The sequence below is a fragment of the Oncorhynchus nerka genome, linkage group LG2 (assembly GCF_034236695.1).
Source record: "Oncorhynchus nerka isolate Pitt River linkage group LG2, Oner_Uvic_2.0, whole genome shotgun sequence".
Taxonomy (NCBI): Eukaryota; Metazoa; Chordata; class Actinopteri; order Salmoniformes; family Salmonidae; genus Oncorhynchus; species Oncorhynchus nerka.
Genome location: NC_088397.1, coordinates 6,880,084 through 6,899,468, shown reverse-complemented (window position 1 = coordinate 6,899,468; position 19,385 = coordinate 6,880,084). Strand labels below are relative to the sequence as shown.

The 19,385-nt window shown below is 41.7% G+C and overlaps 1 protein-coding gene and 1 long non-coding RNA gene across 2 annotated transcripts; both read left to right on the top strand.

The window, feature by feature from the left end:
* Positions 1-755: 755 nt before the first annotated feature.
* On the top strand, positions 756-11,416 carry LOC135572503 (nuclear factor related to kappa-B-binding protein-like). The gene is made up of 5 exons (XM_065020544.1): positions 756-1,091; positions 2,946-3,133; positions 3,363-3,473; positions 10,569-10,613; positions 11,227-11,416. Exons 2-5 carry the CDS (start codon positions 2,979-2,981, stop codon positions 11,414-11,416), a joined length of 501 nt encoding a protein of 166 aa, XP_064876616.1. The 5' UTR covers positions 756-1,091; positions 2,946-2,978.
* A 3,767-nt stretch (positions 11,417-15,183) lies between these two features.
* Positions 15,184-18,761, top strand: LOC135573392 (uncharacterized). Its single transcript, XR_010464715.1, has 4 exons — positions 15,184-15,240; positions 15,505-15,610; positions 18,217-18,319; positions 18,403-18,761. It is a non-coding gene; the product is annotated as an uncharacterized LOC135573392 (long non-coding RNA).
* The last annotated feature ends 624 nt before the right edge of the window (positions 18,762-19,385 follow it).

Genomic DNA, 19,385 nt, shown 5'->3' with positions numbered 1-19,385 from the left:
CGGTGTTGCTTTGTAGAGCAGCTCATTGAGTTTAGTCCTGATCAGTTCTTTATGATCACCACCGTTGTTGCTTTGTAGAGCAGCTCATTGAGTTTAGTCCTGATCAGTTCTTTATGATCACCACTGTTGTTGCTTTGTAGAGCAGCTCATTGAGTTTAGTCCTGATCAGTTCTTTATGATCACCACTGTTGTTGCTTTGTAGAGCAGCTCATTGAGTTTAGTCCTGATCAGTTCTTTATGATCACCACTGGTGTTGCTTTGTAGAGCAGCTCATTGAGTTTAGTCCTGATCAGTTCTTTATGATCACCACTGGTGTTGCTTTGTAGAGCAGCTCATTGAGTTTAGTCCTGATCAGTTCTTTATGATCACCACTGTTGTTGCTTTGTAGAGCAGCTCATTGAGTTTAGTCCTGATCAGTTCTTTATGATCACCACTGGTGTTGCTTTGTAGAGCAGCTCATTGAGTTTAGTCCTGATCAGTTCTTTATGATCACCACTGGTGTTGCTTTGTAGAGCAGCTCATTGAGTTTAGTCCTGATCAGTTCTTTATGATCACCACTGGTGTTGCTTTGTAGAGCAGCTCATTGAGTTTAGTCCTGATCAGTTCTTTATGATCACCACTGTTGTTGCTTTGTAGAGCAGCTCATTGAGTTTAGTCCTGATCAGTTCTTTATGATCATCCTCCAGTGGTTTTCTAGTCTCACTGATAACAGTCAACTCAGGTAACTCACCTTTCAGGTTTACATGTGTGTACTGTTCTGGCTCAGAGCATGACACACCTCCCTCCCTGACCCCTATCCTTACCCTTCAGGACAGAAAGGGTAGCGACAGAGAGAGAGAGACAGAGACAGACAGAAAGACAGAGAGACAGAGTGAGTTAGAGAGAGAGAGTGAGAGACAGAGAGACAGAGAGACAGAGACAGACAGAAAGGGTAGCGTCAGAGAGAGACAGAGAGAGAGAGACAGAGACAGAGTGAGTTACAGAAAGATAGAGAGAGAAAGAGAGAAAGAGAGACAGAGAGAGAGAGTGAGAGAGAAAATCATCTATTCCACGACCATCAGCCACTATTGTGAACACTGGTCTTCTTCACGGTGAGTTAAACAGATACCTCTATCATTTTCTATAAAGAGGGTACATCTTTGGTAGTGGTCTCTTTGGTAGTGGTCTCTTTGGTAGTGGTCTCTTTGGTAGTGGTCTCTTTGGTAGTGGTCTCTTTGGTAGTGGTCTCGTATTGTTGCTGAGTTTCACTGTTTGAAATGATCCTACATGATATTGATTGAGAGATGCATCATTAAGAGCAGTTGGTAGCTGGGATTTCCGTATCCCTGTGTGTTTTTCTGAGATGTTTAACTTTGTTTGTTAAGGAAAGGTTATGGCATGGTCAGTGTTCTGTTATCACAGTTCTCAAAAGGTGCAAGCCACAACACTATTATGCCATAGCAACACTATTAAGCCCTAATAACACCCTTTTACCCCTAGCAACTTCTATTAAGCCATAACACTATGAAGCCATAACACTATTAAGCCATAACACTATTATGCCATAGCAACACAATTAAGCCATAGCAACACTATTAAGCCATAGCAACACTATTAATCCCTGACAACACTATTAAGCCATAGCAACACTATTAAGCCATAACAACACTATTAAGCCATAACAGCTCTATTAAGCCCTAACAACACTATTAAGCCATAGCAACACTATTAAGCCATAGCAACACTATTGAGCCATAACAACACTATTAAGCCATAACAACACTATTAAGCCATAGCAACACTATTAAGCCCTAACAACACTATTAAGCCATAACACTATTAAGCCATAACAACACTATTAAGCCATAGCAACACTATTAAGCCGTAACAACACTATTAAGCCCTGACAACACTATTAAGCCATAGCAACACTATTAAGCCCTAACAACACAATTAAGCCATAACAACACTATTAAGCCATAGCAACACTATTAAGCCATAGCAACACTATTAAGCCATGACAACACTATTAAGCCATAACAACACTATTAAGCCATAACAACACTATTAAGCCATAGCAACACTATTAAGCCATAGCAACACTATTAAGCCATGACAACACTATTAAGCCATAACAACACTATTAAGCCGTAACAACACTATTAAGCCATGACAACACTATTAAGCCATAGCAACACTATTAAGCCCTAACAACACTATTAAGCCATAACAACACTATTAAGCCATAGCAACACTATTAAGCCATAGCAACACTATTAAGCCATGACAACACTATTACGCCATAACAACACTATTAAGCCATAGCAACACTATTAAGCCCTGACAACACTATTAAGCCCTGACAACACTATTACGCCATAACAACACTATTAAGCCATAGCAACACTATTAAGCCCTGACAACACTATTAAGCCAGAACAACACTATTAAGCCATAGCAACACTATTAAGCCAGAACAACACTATTAAGCCATAGCAACACTATTAAGCCATAGCAACACTATTAAGCCATAGCAACACTATTAAGCCCTAACAACACTATTAAGCCATAACACTATTAAGCCCTAACAACACTATTAAGCCATAACACTATTAAGCCCTAACAACACTATTAAGCCCTAACAACACTATTAAGCCATAGCAACACTATTAAGCCATAGCAACACTATTAAGCCACAGTGAAACAAAGTCTGCTGTTCTCAACCATTTAAGTTTGTGATTGTTCAATCATAACGTAGGCTCTGTGTTGAACATTATTGCGTAATCAAACATACCATCTAGCATGCCATTCTTAACCACGTCAGGAAGCGTTTGTCATAAAACAGATATATCCACATGCAGGTAGGTCCTCAGGACAGGTCATTGGAATGTTGAAACGTATCAGGTGACCCAGGTTGTGAGTGTTCATCACACCAATATCTCTGTTACATTTCATGTTTCTTCTAGCACAGACTGGAACATCCTCGCCTGCTTTCTGCGATGTCTGTTTTCAGTCAGAAGTCGAAGCCTGTCAGAAGGAGTCAGGAGATGAGTGCCAGTCAGAACAACGTTGACAGCAGCAGGAAGAAGACCAGTCTGCTGAAAGACAACAGCTGGATCAGACGCAGCATGGAGGAGGAGGAGGAGCTAGTGGAGTACGTGGGACACACACACACACACACACACACACACACACACACACACACACACACACACACTCACTGTGTGGAGAGGTTCTGAGCTGTCTCAAATCTACTGACACTGTCACCATGGTAAGAAGTTTACCAGTGTCAAACATCTAAATTATTTGACAATATCAAATTTGGTAGAATTCTCTCTCTCTCTAACATCCATCTCCCTCTGTCTGTTTAATGCTAACCACAGCCTGCAGTCGGAGGTAGGCCAGCCTGTCCCTGCCAGCCTGTCCCTGCCAGCCCGTCCCTGCCAGCCCGTCCCTGCCAGCCCCAGCACCCCAGTCAACCATCTGACCAAGAGGTACATTTGCATTATGTTTATCTTGGCAGCGTTCCTGCCTAGAAGGCCAGCATCTCAGAGTCGCCTCTTCACTGTTGACGTTGAGACTGGTGTTTTGCGGGTACTATTTAATGATGCTGCCAGTTGAGGACTTGTGAGGTGTCCGTTCGTCAAACTTGACCCTCTAATATACTTGTCCTCTTGCTCAGTTGGGAGTGGGAGGCCCCGGTGCACAACGCCAGTTTGCGTCTTTCTTTGAAGGGAGTAGTACACAGCATTGTACGCAATCTTCAGTTCCTTGGCAATTTCTCGCATTGAATAGCCTTCATTTCTCAGAACAAGAATAGACTGATGAGTTTCAGAAGAAAGTTCTTTGTTTCTGGCCATTTTGAGCCTGTAATCGAACCCACAAATGCTAATGCTCCAGATACTCAACTAGTTTCAAGAAGGTCAGTTTTATTGCATCTTTAATCAGAACAACAGTTTTCAGCTGTGCTAACATAATTGCAAAAGGGTTTTCTAATGATCAATTAGCCTTTTAAAATTATAAACTTGGATGAGCTATCACAACGTGCCCTTGGAACACAGGAGTTGTCACGGCTTCCGCTGGCGTCGGGTCCTCTCCGATGTACGGGCGGCGCTCGGCATCGGGTCCTCTCCTATGTACGGGCGGCGCTCGGCGTCGGGTCCTCTCCTATGTACGGGCGGCGTCGGGTCCTCTCCTATGTATGGGTGGCGCTCGGCGTCGGGTCCTCTCCCTATGTACGGGCGGCGCTCGGCGTCGGGTCCTTTCCTAAGTACGGGCGGCGCTCGGTGTCGGGTCCTCTCCTATGTACGGACGGCGCTCAGCGTCGCCGGTCTTCTAGCCATCATCGATCCACTTTTAATTTTCCATGTGTTTCGTCTTGTTTTTTCCTCACACCTGGTTTCAATTCCCTCAATTATTTGTTGTGTTTTTAACCCTCTGTTCCCCCCATGTCTTTGTGTGGGATTGTTTATTGTAAGTGCTTGTGCACGTGTTTGGTGCGCGAGGGGTTTTTGTACCCAATTATTCTTGTTATTTTTATTGGTTTTGCTATTAAACTGCTCCGGTTATAGTTCTGCTCTCCTGCGTCTGACTTCCCTGCCACCGATTACACACCCCTTACAGGAGTGGTGCTGATAGTGGGCCTCTGTAGCCTATGTAGATATTCCATTTTTAAAATCTGCCTTTTCCACCTACAATCATTTACAACATTAACAATGTCTACACTGTATTTCTGATTAATTTGATGTTATTTTAAATTTCAAAAACAAAAACATTTCTAAGTGACGCCAAAAGTTTTGAACGGTAGTGTATATCTACTATCTGGTAGTCACAGTGTTTTCTTTAATTCTATATCTACTGTCACGCCTTGGTCATTATATTTTGTGTTTTTGGTATATGTTTGGGTAAGCCAGGGTGTGACATGGGTTTATATGTTGTGTTTCGTATTGGGGTTTGTAGTAATTGGGATTGTGTTGATTAGGGGTGTGTCTAGTTAGGCTTGGCTGCCTGAGGCGGTTCTCAATTAGAGTCAGGTGCTTCTCGTTGTCTCGGATTGGGAACCGTATTTAGGTAGCCTGTGTTCACGTTGTATTTCGTGGGTGATTGTACCTGTCTTTGTGTATTCACCAGATAGGCTGTATAGTTTCACATTCCGTTTGTTGTTTTGTATCTCACAGTTATTTCATGTATCGCTATTTCCTTTATTAAAGCACATGAGTAACCTACACGCTGCATTTCGGTCCGACTCTCTTCTTTCAACAGACGAACGCCGTTACATCTACTATTGTTACGGTTTTCTTCTGGTGAAAGAGAGGAGGACCAAAATGCAGTGTGGTTATCTTTATACATCTTTAATGAAAGATGAAAAATACGAACAATTTACAAAACAAGAAACGTGAAAAACCGAAACAGCCCTATCTGGTGCAACAAACACAAAGACAGGAAACAACCACCCACAAAATACCCAAAGAATATGGCAGCCTAAATATGGTTCCCAATCAGAGACAACGATAAACACCTGCCTCTGATTGAGAACCACTCTAGGCAACCATAGACTTTCCTAGACTACTTAACTAAACACAATCCCATAAACTACAAAACCTCTAGACAAAACAAATCACCCATGTCACACCCTGGCCTAACCAAAATAATAAAGAAAACACAGAATACTAAGACCAGGGCGTGACAACTATCTGATAGTCACAGTGTTTTCTCTAACTAGATATCTACTATCTGGTAGTCACAGTGTTTTCTCTAACTAGATATCTACTATCTGATAGTCACAGTGTTTTCTCTAACTAGATATCTACTATATGGTAGTCACAGTGTTTTCTCTAACTAGATATCTACTATCTGGTAGTGAGTGTTTTCTCTAACTAGATATCTACTATATGGTAGTCACAGTGTTTTCTCTAACTAGATATCTACTATCTGATAGTCACAGTGTTTTCTCTAACTAGATATCTACTATCTGATAGTCACAGTGTTTAACTAGATATCTACTATCTGGTAGTCACAGTGTTTTCTCTAACTAGATATCTACTATCTGATAGTCACAGTGTTTTCTCTAACTAGATATCTACTATCTGGTAGTCACAGTGTTTTCTCTAACTAGATATCTACTATCTGGTAGTCACAGTGTTTTCTCTAACTAGATATCTACTATGTGGTAGTCACAGTGTTTTCTCTAACTAGATATCTACTATCTGATAGTCAGTGTTTTCTCTAACTAGATATCTACTACAGTGCCTTGCGAAAGTATTCGGCCCCCTTGAACTTTGCCACATTTCAGGCTTCAAACATAAAGATATAAAACTGTATTTTTTTGTGAAGAATCAACAACAAGTGGGACACAATCATGAAGTGGAATGACATTTATTGGATATTTCAAACTTTTTTAACATATCAAAAACTGAAAAATTGGGCGTGCAAAATTATTCAGCCCCTTTACTTTCAGTGCAGCAAACTCTCTCCAGAAGTTCAGTGAGGATCTCTGAATGATCCAATGTTGACCTAAATGACTAATGATGATAAATACAATACACCTGTGTGTAATCAAGTCTCCGTATAAATGCACCTGCACTGTGATAGTCTCAGAGGTCCGTAAAAAGCGCAGAGAGCATCATGAAGAACAAGGAACACAACAGGCAGGTCCGAGATACTGTTGTGAAGAAGTTTAAAGCCGGATTTGGATGCAAAAAGATTTCCCAAGCTTTAAACATCCCAAGGAGCACTGTGCAAGCGATAATATTGAAATGGAAGGAGTATCAGACCACTGCAAAACTACCAAAACCTGGCCGTCCCTCTAAACTTTCAGCTCATACAAGGAGAAGACTGATCAGAGATGCAGCCAAGAGGCCCATGATCACTCTGGATGAACTGCAGAGATCTACAGCTGAGGTGGGAGACTCTGTCCATAGGACAACAATCAGTCGTATATTGCACAAATCTGGCCTTTATGGAAGAGTGGCAAGAAGAAAGCCATTTCTTAAAGATATCCATAAAAAGTGTCGTTTAAAGTTTGCCACAAGCCACCTGGGAGACACACCAAACATGTGGAAGAAGATGCTCTGGTCAGATGAAACCAAAATTGAACTTTTTGGCAACAATGCAAAATGTTATGTTTGGCGTAAAAGCAACACAGCTCATCACCCTGAACACACCATCCCCACTGTCAAACATGGTGGTGGCAGCATCATGGTTTGGGCCTGCTTTTCTTCAGCAGGGACAGGGAAGATGGTTAAAATTGATGGGAAGATGGATGGAGCCAAATACAGGACCATTCTGGAAGAAAACCTGATGGAGTCTGCAAAAGACCTGAGACTGGGACAGAGATTTGTCTTCCAACAAGACAATGATCCAAAACATAAAGCAAAATCTACAATGGAATGGTTCAAAAATAAACATATCCAGGTGTTAGAATGGCCAAGTCAAAGTCCAGACCTGAATCCAATCGAGAATCTGTGGAAAGAACTGAAAACTGCTGTTCACAAATGCTCTCCATCCAACCTCACTGAGCTCGAGCTGTTTTGCAAGGAGGAATGGGAAAAAATTTCAGTCTCTCGATGTGCAAAACTGATAGAGACGTACCCCAAGCGACTTACAGCTGTAATCGCAGCAAAAGGTGGCGCTAGCTACAAAGTATTAACTTAAGGGGGCTGAATAATTTTGCATGCCCAATTTTTCAGTTTTTGATTTGTTAAAAAGGTTTGAAATATCCAATAAATGTCGTTCCACTTCATGATTGTGTCCCACTTGTTGTTGATTCTTCACAAAAAAATACAGTTTTATATCTTAATGTTTGAAGCCTGAAATGTGGCAAAAGGTCGCAAAGTTCAAGGGGGCCGAATACTTTCGCAAGGCACTGTATCTGGTAATCACAGTGTTTTCTCTAACTAGATATCTACTATCTGGTAGTCACAGTGTTTTCTCTAACTAGATATCTACTATCTGATAGTCACAGTGTTTTCTCTAACTAGATATCTACTATCTGATAGTCAGTGTTTTCTCTAACTAGATATCTACTATCTGATAGTCACAGTGTTTAACTAGATATCTACTATCTGATAGTCAGTGTTTTCTCTAACTAGATATCTACTATCTGGTAGTCAGTGTTTTCTCTATCTAGATATCTACTATCTGATAGTCACAGTGTTTTCTCTAACTAGATATCTACTATCTGGTAGTCACAGTGTTTAACTAGATATCTACTATCTGGTAGTCACAGTGTTTAACTAGATATCTACTATCTGGTAGTCACAGTGTTTAACTAGATATCTACTATCTGATAGTCACAGTGTTTAACTAGATATCTACTATCTGATAGTCAGTGTTTTCTCTAACTAGATATCTACTATCTGGTAGTCAGTGTTTTCTCTATCTAGATATCTACTATCTGATAGTCACAGTGTTTTCTCTAACTAGATATCTACTATCTGGTAGTCACAGTGTTTAACTAGATATCTACTATCTGGTAGTCACAGTGTTTAACTAGATATCTACTATCTGGTAGTCACAGTGTTTAACTAGATATCTACTATCTGGTAGTCACAGTGTTTAACTAGATATCTACTATCTGGTAGTCACAGTGTTTTCTCTAACTAGATATCTACTATCTGGTAGTCACAGTGTTTTCTCTAACTAGATATCTACTATCTGGTAGTCACAGTGTTTAACTAGATATCTACTATCTGGTAGTCACAGTGTTTAACTAGATATCTACTATCTGGTAGTCACAGTGTTTAACTAGATATCTACTATCTGGTAGTCACAGTGTTTAACTAGATATCTACTATCTGGTAGTCACAGTGTTTAACTAGATATCTACTATCTGGTAGTCACAGTGTTTAACTAGATATCTACTATCTGGTAGTCACAGTGTTTAACTAGATATCTACTATCTGGTAGTCACAGTGTTTAACTAGATATCTACTATCTGATAGTCACAGTGTTTAACTAGATATCTACTATCTGATAGTCACAGTGTTTAACTAGATATCTATCTATCTGTAGTCACAGTGTTTAACTAGATATCTACTATCTGGTAGTCACAGTGTTTAACTAGATATCTACTATCTGGTAGTCACAGTGTTTAACTAGATATCTACTATCTGATAGTCACAGTGTTTAACTAGATATCTACTATCTGATAGTCACAGTGTTTAACTAGATATCTACTATCTGGTAGTCACAGTGTTTAACTAGATATCTACTATCTGATAGTCACAGTGTTTAACTAGATATCTACTATCTGATAGTCACAGTGTTTAACTAGATATCTACTATCTGGTAGTCACAGTGTTTAACTAGATATCTACTATCTGATAGTCACAGTGTTTAACTAGATATCTACTATCTGATAGTCACAGTGTTTAACTAGATATCTACTATCTGATAGTCACAGTGTTTAACTAGATATCTACTATCTGGTAGTCACAGTGTTTAACTAGATATCTACTATCTGATAGTCACAGTGTTTAACTAGATATCTACTATCTGATAGTCACAGTGTTTAACTAGATATCTACTATCTGATAGTCACAGTGTTTAACTAGATATCTATTATCTGGTAGTCACAGTGTTTAACTAGATATCTACTATCTGGTAGTCACAGTGTTTAACTAGATATCTACTATCTGATAGTCACAGTGTTTAACTAGATATCTACTATCTGATAGTCACAGTGTTTAACTAGATATCTACTATCTGATAGTCACAGTGTTTAACTAGATATCTACTATCTGGTAGTCACAGTGTTTAACTAGATATCTACTATCTGGTAGTCACAGTGTTTAACTAGATATCTACTATCTGGTAGTCACAGTGTTTAACTAGATATCTACTATCTGATAGTCACAGTGTTTAACTAGATATCTACTATCTGGTAGTCACAGTGTTTAACTAGATATCTACTATCTGATAGTCACAGTGTTTAACTAGATATCTACTATCTGATAGTCACAGTGTTTAACTAGATATCTACTATCTGGTAGTCACAGTGTTTAACTAGATATCTACTATCTGATAGTCACAGTGTTTAACTAGATATCTACTATCTGATAGTCACAGTGTTTAACTAGATATCTACTATCTGATAGTCACAGTGTTTAACTAGATATCTACTATCTGGTAGTCACAGTGTTTAACTAGATATCTACTATCTGATAGTCACAGTGTTTAACTAGATATCTACTATCTGATAGTCACAGTGTTTAACTAGATATCTACTATCTGATAGTCACAGTGTTTAACTAGATATCTATTATCTGGTAGTCACAGTGTTTAACTAGATATCTACTATCTGGTAGTCACAGTGTTTAACTAGATATCTACTATCTGATAGTCACAGTGTTTAACTAGATATCTACTATCTGATAGTCACAGTGTTTAACTAGATATCTACTATCTGATAGTCACAGTGTTTAACTAGATATCTACTATCTGATAGTCACAGTGTTTAACTAGATATCTACTATCTGGTAGTCACAGTGTTTAACTAGATATCTACTATCTGATAGTCACAGTGTTTTCCTTAAACTGATTTTTGTGTTTTGTATTTGTGTTTTTCGTTTGTTTCGTTTTTACCTCAGCCCTCCACTTCCTCCGAAGACCAAGACTGTGTCCTTCGTTTTAAGGTAAAGAGGTCAAAATTCGAACTCAGGGGACTAAAATTGTACCAAACTCAGAAAAAAAACTGTCAGACCCTCCTAATAGTGTACTCAACCGTGACGGTCTTCCCTCTCCTCCCAGCACCACCTCAAAGAGCATGAAAGATCCCAAGACAGCCATGAGTCCTGGGAGCACCTCCCCAAAGTCCCTAAACTCCCCAAAGTCCCTAAACTCCCTAAACTCCCCAAAGTCCCTAAACTCCCCAAAGTCCCTAAACTCCCCAAAGTCCCTAAACTCCCCAAAGTCCCTAAACTCCCCAAAGTCCCTAAACTCCCCAAAGTCCCTAAACTCCCCAAAGTCCCTAAACTCCCCAAAGTCCCTAAACTCCCCAAAGTCCCTAAACTCCCTAAACTCCCCAAAGTCCCTAAACTCCCCAAAGTCCCTAAACTCCCCAAAGTCCCTAAACTCCCCAAAGTCCCTAAACTCCCCAAAGTCCCTAAACTCCCCCACGTAAGTCAGACACATAGAACAAGTGACTTTACATGAGTTTAAAGTCTGATTGTGTTTGTGAGCTTTTATCTAATGCTGTATTACAGTAACTGACCAAAACTCTTGTTTTATTTCCGTGTGGTTTTGTAGACGCTCATCGCTGAAGAGCCCATCCATCTCATCGCTGAAGAGCCCATCCATCTCATCGCTGAAGAGCCCATCCATCTCATCGCTGAAGAGCCCATCCATCTCATCGCTGAAGAGCCCATCCATCTCATCGCTGAAGAGCCCATCCATCTCATCGCTGAAGAGCCCATCCAAAGTCCATCCATCTCGCTGAAGAGCCCATCCATCTCATCGCTGAAGAGCCCATCCATCTCATCGCTGAAGAGCCCATCCATCTCATCGCTGAAGAGCCCATCCATCTCATCGCTGAAGAGCCCATCCATCTCATCCCTGAAGAGCCCATCCATCTCATCGCTGAAGAGCCCATCCATCTCATCGCTGAAGAGCCCATCCATCTCATCGCTGAAGAGCCCATCCATCTCATCGCTGAAGAGCCCATCCATCTCATCGCTGAAGAGCCCATCCATCTCATCGCTGAAGAGCCCATCCATCTCATCGCTGAAGAGCCCATCCATCTCAACTCCCTGAAGAGCCCATCCATCTCATCGCTGAAGAGCCCATCCATCTCATCGCTGAAGAGCCCATCCATCTCATCGCTGAAGAGCCCATCCATCTCATCGCTGAAGAGCCCATCCATCTCATCGCTGAAGAGCCCATCCATCTCATCGCTGAAGAGCCCATCCATCTCATCGTTTAAAGTCTGAAGAGCCCATCCATCTCATCGCTGAAGAGCCCATCCATCTCATCGCTGAAGAGCCCATCCATCTCATCGCTGAAGAGCCCATCCATCTCATCGCTGAAGAGCCCATCCATCTCATCGCTGAAGAGCCCATCCATCTCATCGCTGAAGAGCCCATCCATCTCATCGCTGAAGAGCCCATCCATCTCATCGCTGAAGAGCCCATCCATCTCATCCATCGCTGAAGAGCCCATCCATCTCATCGCTGAAGAGCCCATCCATCTCATCGCTGAAGAGCCCATCCATCTCATCGCTGAAGAGCCCATCCATCTCATCGCTGAAGAGCCCATCTCATCCATCCATCATCGCTGAAGAGCCCATCCATCTCATCGCTGAAGAGCCCATCCATCTCATCGCTGAAGAGCCCATCCATCTCATCGCTGAAGAGCCCATCCATCTCATCGCTGAAGAGCCCATCCATCTCATCGCTGAAGAGCCCATCCATCTCATCGCTGAAGAGCCCATCCATGTCCCTCTTTACTGCAAAGGTCTTTTCCTCCCCCAAAAAACGATTCTACTCCCCACTAAGCCCTCCAGAGGTACTCCCCCTCGCCATTACCCACATCACTGATGAAGAGCCCCCGGCAGTCCCAACAACTCCACCACCTCCAACAACTCTACCACCACCACCAACAACAACAACTCTACCACCACCACCTCCTCCAGCAACTCTACCACCACCACCTCCTCCAACAACTCTACCACCACCACCTCCTCCAACAACTCTACCACCACCACCTCCTCCAACAACTCTACCACCACCACCTCCTCCAACAACTCTACCACCACCACCTCCTCCAACAACTCTACCACCACCACCTCCTCCAACAACTCCACCACCTCCTCCAACAACTCCACCACCTCCAACAACAACTCCACCACCTCCAACAACAACTCCACCAGCACCTCCAACAACTCCACCTCCAACAACAACTCCACCACCACCACCTCCAACAACTCCACCACCACCTCCAATGTCCCAAGTTTCAATCAGTGAGATCAGGTACTTCTGACATAATGAACATTGATGATTGTCAGTATGCATTCAAAGTCATGACAACAATGAACAGTTATTTTATTGTGTTACTGTTTCCTTTGTTATGTTCTTACTTTTTAACTCTGCACTGTGATTATTATTTGACCCTGCTGGTCATCTATGAACGTTTGAACATCTTGAAGAACGATCTGGACTTAATGGCCATGTACTCTTATCTCCACTCAGCACAGCTGGAATTTTCTAAATGTATGATATGTTACGAATTCCAATTTGTTGTGGCTAACGTTGGCTAGGTGGCTAACATTGGCTAGGTGGCTAACGTTGGCTAGGTGGCTAAAGCTAATGTTAGCTAGGTGGGTAACGTTGGCTAGGTGGCTAAAGCTAATGTTAGCTAGGTGGATAACATCAGCTAGGCTAGGGGTTAGGGTTAAGATTAGGAGTTCAATTAAAGGGTAGTTGCAATGTTGCTAATGGGCTAAAATGCTAAAGTTGTCCATGATGAGATTCGAACACGCAACATTTGGGGTTTTGCCCTAAGTAACCTTCTGTCTTATGTAACCATACCCAAGGTAACATATCATACGGATTAGAGCCCTGGAATTACTTTTACTATGTTACGTCTAGTCTATGAGACCAGGCTGTCACAAGGGGGAAGATTTGTTTTTGGAATTCTCTAAATATTTCCAAAACGATTCATTTCCATCTTGGCTCTATGCCAGGAAATGCTGTTCTCCGGATTTCAAACTCAATAAAAAAGTGTTTAAAATTTAAAAAATAAGCTAACAAATATGAACTAAAAAAGGATTTAAAACCTGTCAATAATGTATATGAACTAAAAAAGTGTTTAATGTATCTTCTTGCCCTTTATGACTTAAAATAACTTTTATCTCCAAACTGTGATTCTGATAAAATGTGTCCGGAGATTTGGTCAACTGTCAGATTTGTCTAAAATCCTAAATGAATCAGGACTGAGCAGGGTCAGCGACACCATGATGACCCTTCTTCATTCTCTCCTCTCTCAGTTTAGAGACCAGACTCCCTGAGTAAGATTCTTGTTTGCATAAAATAGATGGAGACCAGTCTTTTTAATAATAGGTAACATAATTTATTCTCGGAGCGCGCTGCCACTTAAAACGCATGCAGCAGTTTATATACAGATCATGACGTCATTTCACTGCTTTAACAGAATCCCCTCCTCTCGACCGGGACAAAGTGAGGTGAAAAGTTCATTCTAACTTACTAACACACTCCAGGTAACTTTTGACCCCTCAACATTATCGATCACCACTGAGCTGACAGTTCTAATTAACAGAAAACCTAGGAATGCACTCACTGCCTTATCTAAAAACCCCAGAGCTAAGTTTCTGTAGGGTCAACCATAGGCTAACGACCTTATGTGTTTACACAGTCCCCAACCCATTTCTTTCTTCCTAGTTGGAATGGTGTTCATTAACTTTCATTACTCCTTGTCCGTGTCACACAATCCCACCTTATGAACTCATATTGTTAATCAGATATAATAAAACAGAGTATACATTTACTTAGTTACAGTTCTATTTAAAATGATTTGTTCAGTCATTTAATCATAATTTTACCAACACCTCTCCATACCTAACAGGTCAGTCCTGACTCCAACCCAGACTCTCCTCTCCATACCTAACAGGTCAGTCCTGACTCCAACCCAGACTCTCCTCTCCATACCTAACAGGTCAGTCCTGACTCCAACCCAGACTCTCCTCTCCATACCGAACAGGTCAGTCCTGACTCCAACCCAGACTCTCCTCTCCATACCTAACAGGTCAGTCCTGACTCCAACCCAGACTCTCCTCTCCATACCTAACAGGTCAGTCCTGACTCCAACCCAGACTCTCCTCTCCATACCTAACAGGTCAGTCCTGACTCCAACCCAGACTCTCCTCTCTCCATACCTAACAGGTCAGTCCTGACTCCAACCCAGACTCTCCTCTCCATCTCCTATACCTAACAGGTCAGTCCTGACTCCAACCCAGACTCTCCTCTCCATACCTAACAGGTCAGTCCTGACTCCAACCCAGACTCTCCTCTCCATACCTAACAGGTCAGTCCTGACTCCAACCCAGACTCTTCTCTCCATACCTAACAGGTCAGTCCTGACTCCAACCCAGACTCTTCTCTAGTCCATACCTAACAGGTCAGTCCTGACTCCAACCCAGACTCTTCTCTAGTCCATACCTAACAGGTCAGTCCTGACTCCAACCCAGACTCTCATACCTAACAGGTCAGTCCTGACTCCAACCCAGACTCTCCTCTCCATACCTAACAGGTCAGTCCTGACTCCAACCCAGACTCTTCTCTAGTCCATACCCAACATTACAGCCATGTGTTTTGTGTTCATGTAGCCAATACATTTTCTGTCTGAACAGTTAAAATACATGTTTAAAAAAATTATAATGTGTAAATGAACACGGTATCAGGACTGTGTTTGTCTTATCGTCCTTGAACATCACAGATACTGACTCTGCACTCAGAAAAGCCGTCACTATGTGTTCTCTCTATCCCCAACTCACTACTGCCCTCTGCTGTACAGGAGTGTGACCAAGGGCCTGTGTTCGTACTGCTGTAAACCGATGGTGGCTGGAGCCAACATGATCCTGGAGGATCTACAGATCTACAGCCACTCATCCTGCTTCAAGGTAAAGCAACACACCTGTCTTTTCAACATATATCTATGTGTGTCCCAATTGTCTCTCCTAAGCTCTTTAAACTGCACTACTTCAGACCAGGCCCAATGGATCCTAAAGTCTCTGGACAAAAATAGTGCACTATATAGGGAATAGTGTGGCATTTTCACACACCTACAGTACATCTATCTATTCAACACACATCTACAGTACATCTACACGTCTATCTATTCAACACACATCTACATGTCTATCTATTCAACACACATCTACAGAACGTCTATCTATTCAACACACATCTACAGTACGTCTACACGTCTATCTATTCAACACACATCTACAGTACGTCTACACGTCTATCTATTCAACACACATCTACAGTACGTCTACACGTCTATCTATTCAACACACATCTACAGAACGTCTACACGTCTATCTATTCAACACACATCTACAGAACGTCTACACGTCTATCTATTCAACACACATCTATAGAACGTCTACACGTCTATCTATTCAACACACATCTATAGAACGTCTACACGTCTATCTATTCAACACATCTACAGAACGTCTCTATCTATTCAACACACATCTATAGAACGTCTACACGTCTATCTATTCAACACACATCTATAGAACGTCTACACGTCTATCTATTCAACACACATCTATAGAACATCTACACGTCTATCTATTCAACACACATCTATAGAACGTCTACACGTCTATCTATTCAACACACATCTATAGAACGTCTACACGTCTATCTATTCAACACACATCTACAGTACATCTACACATCTATCAACACACATCTATAGAACATCTACATGTCTATCTATTCAACACACATCTACAGAACGTCTATCTATTCAACACACATCTACAGTACGTCTACACGTCTATCTATTCAACACACATCTATAGAACGTCTACACGTCTATCTATTCAACACACATCTACAGAACGTCTACACGTCTATCTATTCAACACACATCTACAGAACGTCTACACGTCTATCTATTCAACACACATCTACAGAACGTCTACACGTCTATCTATTCAACACACATCTACAGAACGTCTACACGTCTATCTATTCAACACACATCTACAGAACGTCTACACGTCTATCTATTCAACACACATCTATAGAACGTCTACACGTCTATCTATTCAACACACATCTACAGTACGTCTACACGTCTATCTATTCAACACACATCTACAGAACGTCTACACGTCTATCTATTCAACACACATCTATAGAACGTCTACACGTCTATCTATTCAACACACATCTACAGAACGTCTACACGTCTATCTATTCAACACACATCTATAGAACGTCTACACGTCTATCTATTCAACACACATCTATAGAACGTCTACACGTCTATCTATTCAACACACATCTATAGAACGTCTACACGTCTATCTATTCAACACACATCTATAGAACGTCTACACGTCTATCTATTCAACACACATCTACAGAACGTCTATCTATCTATTCAACACACATCTACAGAACGTCTACACGTCTATCTATTCAACACACATCTACAGTACGTCTACACGTCTATCTATTCAACACACATCTATAGAACGTCTACACGTCTATCTATTCAACACACATCTATAGAACGTCTACACGTCTATCTATTCAACACACATCTATAGAACGTCTACACGTCTATCTATTCAACACACATCTATTCTACACGTCTATCTATTCAACACACATCTATAGAACGTCTACACGTCTATCTATTCAACACACATCTATAGAACGTCTACACGTCTATCTATTCAACACACATCTACAGAACGTCTACACGTCTATCTATTCAACACACATCTACAGAACGTCTACACGTCTATCTATTCAACACACATCTACAGTACGTCTACACGTCTATCTATTCAACACACATCTATAGAACGTCTACACGTCTATCTATTCAACACATCTACAGAACGTCTACACGTCTATCTATTCAACACACATCTACAGAACGTCTACACGTCTATCTATTCAACACACATCTACAGAACGTCTACACGTCTATCTATTCAACACACATCTATAGAACGTCTACACGTCTATCTATTCAACACACATCTATAGAACGTCTACACGTCTATCTATTCAACACACATCTATAGAACGTCTACACGTCTATCTATTCAACACACATCTATAGAACGTCTACACGTCTATCTATTCAACACACATCTACAGGAAGTCACACATCTTCCACATAGTTGTGCTGTAGTGATAACTGGATATGTCCTCTAGATGTGAATCATGTGTGCAGGCAGTCAAGTCAATCAGTAGGCAGTCAGTCAGACAGGCAGTCAGTCAATCAGTAGGCAGTCAGTCAGACAGGCAGTCAGTCAATCAGTAGGCAGTCAGTCAGACAGGCAGTCAGTCAATCAGTAGGCAGTCAGTCAGACAGGCAGTCAGTCAATCAGTAGGCAGTCAGTCAGACAGGCAGTCAGTCAATCAGTAGGCAGTCAGTCAATCAGTAGGCAGTCAGGCAGTCATGTGATTGTAATAATCTGTCTCTGAGCCCATACTGTATGTAACTGTCTCCCCCTCTCCTCGACAGTGTGAGGTGTGCCATTGTCCTCTAGGAGACCTCCATGTAGGAGACAGTATGTGGCTCCTCAGAGGGACAGTGCACTGTGAAGGCTGCTTCAGCACAGCCAGAGGTGTGTGTGTGTGTGTGTGTCCACAAATCCGTCATGCTATGCTGTCTTGGCTCTAATCCAGTCCTGTACGGGTTTCTTTACAGAGAAGTATCTCCTCTAGGGAAGGATGACAGAACGCTCACGTCTCCACGGTAACACAGCCAGAACACAGAGACACCGCTTCAGAAGTCGGAAAAGGACACATTGCTTTTACATGGGTGGATCTGGCGGTTGACGCAGCAGTAAATTACATTTTATAATGTAATCTGGATCTATAATCTTCACAACATCTCTTGCAAATGATTGTCACATATAGAATCAGATCCAATGACCTGGATGGATTGTTTATGTACTTCTCTATGTATCTATTTTCATGTAATATGACGATTTGTTCAATCACATTACAATATAACCACCAACTGATGTCAGCATGTAGTCATGTTTATTAAAATGGACATCTTCACATGTTGTACATTCTACCTACATTGATTTACAAAGCAACAAACTACTATATATACAGTATATACACATACCAGTATCTATATATTTATAAAATACATCAGGAGAGAGACAGAGAGATAGAGAGAGGGAGAGAGAGACAGAGGGAGAGATACAGAGAGATAGAGACAGAGCAGGAGAGAGAGAGAGAGCCAGAGAGATAGAGGGAGAGAGATACAGAGAGATAGAGAGACAGAGCAGGAGAGAGAGAGAGAAAGAGAGAGAGCCAGAGAGATAGAGAGCCAGAGAGGGAGAGAGAGAGCCAGGTAGATAGAGGGAGAGAGCGAGAGAGGGAGGGAGAGAGCCAGAGAGGGAGAGAGAGAGAGCCAGGTAGATAGAGGGAGAGAGCCAGAGAGGGAGAGAGAGAGAGCCAGGTAGATAGAGGGAGAGAGCCAGAGAGGAGAGAGAGAGCCAGAGAGAGAGAGAGAGAGCCAGAGAGATAGAGGGAGAGAGACAGAGAGGGAGAGAGCCAGGTAGATAGAGGGAGAGAGCCAGAGAGGGAGAGAGAGAGAGCCAGGTAGATAGAGGGAGAGAGCCAGAGAGGGAGAGAGCCAGAGAGGGAGAGAGAGAGAGCCAGGTAGATAGGGGG